Below are 6237 nucleotides of genomic sequence, written 5' to 3' on the forward strand. Positions count from 1 at the left end.
TTGCTCATGTTCCTAGTTCCAGAGGACTTCAGAAAGTTCAGGATGCTTCCCCTCATTATGCTTTTCCCACCACACCCGTGGGGCCCAGAGGAGGGCTGCAGAGATAGGGAGTCAGACTGGGCTCCTAAAACAAAACACAGGGAGCCATCTGTGTTTTGCCAAATGTTGAACTGGGAGGAAGGAAGGGCACTGGAAGTTTGTCCCCAGGCACTGACCTAAGAAGTCAGGCTGCCAGTTAATGGACACACGTTTCTGATGCTCTCATAATGCAGTACTGTTGCCCATCTCTGCCCAGCTTCAACACATTTACTGTAGGCCTGATTGCAATTCCACAATTCCACTTCCTTATCCTTACCCCCCGCCCCACCAAATAAGGTGGGAAGTATTAAAAAACTCGAAGAGCAGAGGGCTGGGACAAGAGAAAGGGTCAGGGCTCTCTGCTCTGTGAGCACAGACAGGACATACCTCCACTCATGCTGTCGCTGCTCCTGCCACTGCTCGGAACATCAGCGCCTGCACCATAAAACAGGGCCCAGATGGAAGGCACCCACCCACTCCTGGTTTTCTCCCATATTGCCAGGTGAAGGCCAACCTGCCCTGAGAAGCGTGTAGCCCTTTCCCAACCCTTTATGCCTTCCTTTCCATCATTTTGCATTTTCTTACCCCCGCTCCCCGCCACTTATCCCATCTATGTCTTTATTAATTCTGAGTCCAGGCTCCTTTTACCTTCACTGTGACCCATTCCTAGCTCCATTCTCCCCACCCTCAGCCCCAGGAAGCTCTAGTTGTCTCCCAAAGCACGGTACCACTGGTGTGGACCCTGGTGTGAACCCTCATTGTGGGGCAGGACCCTGGGCCTCCTGAACAAGGAAGAAGGAATTCAGTCAGACATGACCCGGTGTTTTTCCACCCCCGGCCCTGGGTACTCACTGAGTCCTGACGTGTGTTTCTGTGACTGGGACCAAGTCGGTCCCGGAGAGGACGGCAAGTGATCAGCCACGGTGCTTGAACTCAGAGTCACGGCTTCCGTGGAGAACTGTGAGGGCGTCTCTGATGCTGCTGCAGATTAGGAAGCGCATGTGGCCTGCTTAGGGCCTCAGCCAGCATGTGACCAGCGAGGCCCTTTAGTCCCAAACCTGCCTTCAGTTCCTCTGGGCCTTTACCTTTGCAGTGCCCTCTGTCTGCGGTATGCCCTACCGCCCTCCAACCCACAGCCTCCATCTGACTGACTTCTTTTTGGGCCTCAGCTTCAGAGACCACTCAGTCTGGGATGTCTGGCCCTACATCTGAAGGGGTTGATGTTGCCTGGGTTCCCATAGCACCTTTGGCTTATGCCCATCGTGACCCTTCCCCGCCTCCTAACTGTCAATGTGGGGTCCTATTTACTTGTCTGGTCCCCTACTACTCTGTATTGTCCTTTAGAGCAGACTCCGTGTCTGCCTCCTTGTTGGACCCTGTCTGGATGACATCTATAACCTGAGCAGCGGGGTACCTGTGGTCCAGGTGCCGGACAGAGGGCTTAAGCTGTTGGCCTCTGTGGAAGGACCTGCAAATATAGGCGGAGGGCAGTTGGAGGCTGGGCAGGTTTGGTGATGCCACCACGCTCCCTAGCCCACCCAAGAACCCTTGGGCTCCAAGCAGGTCTAAGGGCTGGGGAGAGGGCAAGGGGCAGGCTTGGCCACTCAGCAGCCACACTCACTTGTTTCAGGGGAAGCTGGCTGTGTGGTTGAACTTTGACTGCTGAAGGCTCCTGAAACAGATCATCTGAGACTGAGGGTCCACTGCCTCTGACTGCTCTGTCTCCCTCTCTTCTTCGCTAAGCTGGTGTTTTCTAGACTTTTCTCCCTACCCCATCCACCACCCAATCATCCATCTCTCTCCACTCTCAAGGCATGTGAGAGATTACTGCAAAACGGGCCTGGAGCTCTTCTTTCCTAAGCACCCAGCCCTGAATGACGCAGCTGGAAGCTGCGGCCGGCAAGAGAAAGGCGAACATACAGACTAGCTTGGTGAGCTTTCTGCCCAGTGCGCACCCTGGAGAGGAACCCAGGCCTTTTGGCTTCCAGCCCCCTGTGCTAGAAGGCAGACAGCCTGGCAGAGGGCTAGAGGATGTGACTCCAGCTCGTGGTGCCGGCTTCCTCTGTGACTCAGTCGCACTGTCACCACCACTTCATGGTTCAGTGTCCCAAAGTCCTTTCCGGTCTCTTCAACCCCACATGGGTTACATACAAACCTGACATGAATCCAGGGGAAGGTTGTTTCAAATTAGCAATATGTCCGAGGACAGAGGGCCAGTGACAGGACACGTCTAGACAAAGACCCAGAACTCAGGCCTCTCATTTAGGTCTCCCTACAGTGCTGCAGAGCCATTCCTTTTCTGTGAATGCTGTCATCCTGGCCTTGCCCCAAGGGAAGGGGATGAAAAGATGTGGTGAATAAGATGGAGTTAGGGGCTGGGCTTGGTGTCTGGGCTGTCTCTCTGTCCCTCCTGCTGGAGGGCAGGCCTACAAAGGAAGCAAGTTCTGAGGTACACACGGGAAGCAAGGAAATTCTAGAATGAGCAACCAGTGTACTCTAACAGGTATAGGCTACTTTGGAAATGGTCACTGTTGGCCAAACCCAGGGAGGAGCAATTATCAGGAGGCCCCGGTCACAAGCCCTCGTTCCCTTTTCTGTACGTACACGTGTGTGCTTGTGGGCCTCCACGTAGAGGCCGTGTGTGCTGGTGTGCCCATACATGTGTCCCCTGTGTGTGTGGAACCTCTTTGCTCATTTTCCACAATGAAATCATTCCTGAAACCTGTGAACAATGTGAAAGGAAAACATCGTGGGGAAGTGGAGCCGCCCAGCTGGGTTCCCGTCCTCCACTGGCTGGGCAGGGACTGCAGCCACTGGCCTGGCCTCCTGCTCCCTCGGCCCCTCGTCAATAGGGAAGCACCAGGCCTGGAAGCCCCGGGGCCCAGGTGAACAGAGGCGGCTAAGGGCCAGGGGCCCGCCCAGCCTGGGACAGCCTGCTGGTCTGTTTATTTTCTTTAACCACTGCCTTTTTCCGTGAGGCTATCACTCAGATGGAGAGGAATTAATTGCTTCCAAGCCCAAGCTTGCCCAAAGACTGGGCCACGTTTTTCCAGGTCACCATCTCTCATAGCCCCATTCCCTCCTTGGGTGGGGGTGTCAAGTGGGGAGCTAAAGCTTCTAGGTGCCCCAGCCTAGAGAGAACTCTTCCCAGCTGACCCTGGGCGAACCCTTTCAATCTGAGGCATGTCTATCAGTAATTGATAGACATATATCAGATAGATCAATCTATCAGTTATTGATCAAGCATATCTAAGGTACCATCTTAGTTCTAGAAAGTTATAACTTTGGTTTTTAGTGGGAAGGCACAGTTCACTGCCTTCTTGCACTTTTCTAGAAGCAAAACTAGTTAGAAGGAGTTTCAAAGTCACAAGCTCCAACTAGCAGTGACCTGCTCTCTCTTTGTCTACCGTCTCCCCTCCTCCAACCAGAACACTGTGTCAACAGTGGATTCCTCACTGAGGAGAGGAGGGACTTGGGGAGCTTGTGTTCCTACAGGCGGAGGTGCCTCAGGCCACTGGGCATGCAGAACTGGAAGAACACTGACCACAGGGATTTCTTATTTTCTTGTGTCCTCTCCCTTATTCCTACCTGCTTCATTCCCTTCTAGCCTCTCTCCTCTCTGTCTTGACCACCACCACACTATGTTCCTCAGCAGCAGAGTTAAGTAGTTAAAATCATGGATTTTGTAGACTGATGGTCTTGGGTTCAAGCCCTGATTCTGTCACTTACTGTCTGACCTGGGCCTCAGTTTTCTTTAAAATGCAAGTGATTTTAGTAGCCCACAAGTGGTTGTGAGGATAAGAAAATGCACACAAAGCACTTAACATAGTTCCTGACAGCTCATGCTCAAGAAATTCTGGACATTTTAATTTTTGCCCCTTCTCTTTAATCCTCTAAGTTTCAAGTCTGCCCTGAATCTGTGTCTCCACAGTCAAGTCTCTCTGTGAGCCTGAATATCCTCGAAAGATTCTCCAATCCAACAAAGAAGACAAGAGTGAGCGCTCTGAGATCCTGGGAGGAGCGGTTAGGATACTCAAAGGTGCTCATGGTTCAGGCAGAAAAACTAAGGACATTCCCAGCCCTGGTGCTTGCTTGGGGCAGGAAGGCAGGTGGGGAAGCTGGGAGAAGCCTAGCTTTGTGAAAATGTCCCCTCATGAGTCTCACTTTTTCATTTCCTCCTCTGCCATTTCTGCAGTTTCTACAACCACCTAGTCCCCGAGCCTCAGGTCAAGTGAGTGACTCTGTCCTCCTGGGAGGGGGTCGGCAGGCATAGGATTGGGATGATCAGAGTTTTACACTCAGTCTTTGGGCTTTCAGAGACATGTCTGACCTCTCCAGGAGACAGACTGTTGGAGTACTCAGGCCCTCTCACCCACCACCAAAAAAAAACCATCCTCCCTCCCCTCCCCATCCAAATACTCTAGAACTTCCTTCTGCTGCTTTGAGCACATGCTCCTAAATCCTCGGCGGAGGGCTTGTGGAGGGTGGAGTGGGGGTGGGGAGGGGATGACCAAAGGGAAGTTTCTGCCCTGTGAGTCAGAATCTCCTGGATTTCTCATGATTCCCAGCAATTGCTCCCTAATTAGAAGACCCCTTATGAGCTACCTCGTAAGTCATAAGCTACCAGAGCCCTGAGATGTGTTGTTCCCAAGTCATTTCTTTTGGGGATGATTTCATCTGGCCCCCTAGATGAAATGTGTACAGTTTCTTAGGCAAATAGTTCTTTCTATCTAACCTGAGTCTTCATTGCTGTGATTTGACTGTAAAGTCAATAATTGGAGATCCTAGGTTGTTATTCCTCATATGAAAGAAGAAAAAAGATCACCTGTGAAGCCCAAGGTACAGACCATTTTGTGCTAGGACAGCCTGGGGGGAGCTTTCCAGCTTGAACCTCACACCAAGACAGTCACTTCCCACATTTCAGGGGGCCAGCCTCTCTGGGGGGCCCAGTTCTCCCTGGAAAGTTTCCCACCAAAGCATTTAAGAATATCTCTATTTTACTGCTGCCTGGGAATGACCAGCTCCCCATCCAAGTAATCCGCTTCATGACAAGGCTCTGGAATTTCCCTCCGGGAGAGTGAAGCCCTGGATGGAGAGCCTGCGTGCTGTGCGTGTCCCAAAGGAGGGACAGGCGCCCAGAACTGCTGGCCACTGGAGAAGAACTGCTGAAGGATGGTGGTGGGTGCCTCTTACCTTGGAGCAGGAGGAAGCCCAGGATGGCCCAGCGCAGCTGCGTTTCTCTGACACTCCCCATGTCAGCTTGGTCTGCAACCGGCAGGCAGCCTCTGAGTGGAAGCTCTGTCCATAGTGGAGAAGAGAGAGGGACTGCTGGGGCGGGTAACGATGGGGGTGGGGGCTGGCTCTCCAGGAGCTTCCTGTCAAAGAATAGAAGGAAACAGATTGGGACTGGCTCCAGGGGCCCTGCTCAGTCAGGCAGCCCAGCTGAGGATGTAAGGCCCAAACAGCGCAGCGCCTGCGCCCAGGCTCCTTGTGGCCTTGGCTAGGGCCACGTGGTCTCCGCCAGGACCTGGGCACAAAAGCCAGTGATGGCGACCTGGCCCCGCACCCCCTCTCTTCCCCTCTGCAGGGGTCCATCTATCCCTCCACACACCACCCAGAGGTTTTCTTGGAGTATCACTCTGTCTCACTGAGCCCTAAAGCTCAGCCGCCCACCCTCTGTAGACTCTGAATCCTCTACGCACCTCTCCCTCCTCAGGCCTCCAGATCCAGCTGGGACTCCTTGCATCTTTCAGGGAGGTATTACAACATTCTTGTTACTCTGCATAGAAAAACTAAAGGACCACGTTCTAAGCATCCCTCCCTCAGCCCTCCCCTCGTGTTGGGGTCCAGTGTTCCCTGTGCTCCAGCAGCACCCTGTCCTTAGCGTCCAGCCAGCCAGTTGTACTCACTCTGCAGGTCAAGTCAGAAACCCAGTGACCAGAGCTTAAGTGAGCTTGGAGGTTGAGTGGAGTCCCTAAAAATCAGCATGTGTAGCAGCTGGGCTGAGAGACAAGAAATCAGGAGGTTTACCTTCTGGGATCAGATCACAGGGTGAGAGGAGTTCCTAGGGGGTCTCCTGGTCTCCAAACTAGAATAAAGGGTGGTGGCTGCACAGTGAGGAACAGATTGAGGGATGGCTGGTCCTATGGAGTTAGTTGG

General features: G+C 53.0%; 1 protein-coding gene across 3 annotated transcripts in view; it reads right to left on the bottom strand.

Annotated features, from left to right (window-relative positions):
* ECSCR (endothelial cell surface expressed chemotaxis and apoptosis regulator) overlaps window positions 1-6237 on the bottom strand; it is a 9141-nt gene extending 2904 nt beyond the window's left edge. The window contains exons 1-6 of one of the 3 annotated variants that reach the window (XM_010850327.1): window positions 5781-6237; window positions 5272-5453; window positions 1700-1750; window positions 1493-1546; window positions 931-1059; window positions 466-513 (exon numbers count right to left, since the gene is read on the bottom strand). In XM_010850327.1, the coding sequence (XP_010848629.1) occupies window positions 466-513; window positions 931-1059; window positions 1493-1546; window positions 1700-1750; window positions 5272-5453; window positions 5781-5824 (508 nt within the window). In that variant the 5' untranslated portion in view covers window positions 5825-6237. The remainder of the gene's footprint in view (window positions 1-465; window positions 514-930; window positions 1060-1492; window positions 1547-1699; window positions 1751-5271; window positions 5454-5780) is intronic. The other 2 variants (XM_010850328.1, XM_010850329.1) reach the window with 2 other exon arrangements.

The sequence above is a fragment of the Bison bison genome, unplaced genomic scaffold, assembly GCF_000754665.1.
Source record: "Bison bison bison isolate TAMUID 2011002044 unplaced genomic scaffold, Bison_UMD1.0 scf7180017864291, whole genome shotgun sequence".
Taxonomy (NCBI): domain Eukaryota; kingdom Metazoa; phylum Chordata; class Mammalia; order Artiodactyla; family Bovidae; genus Bison; species Bison bison.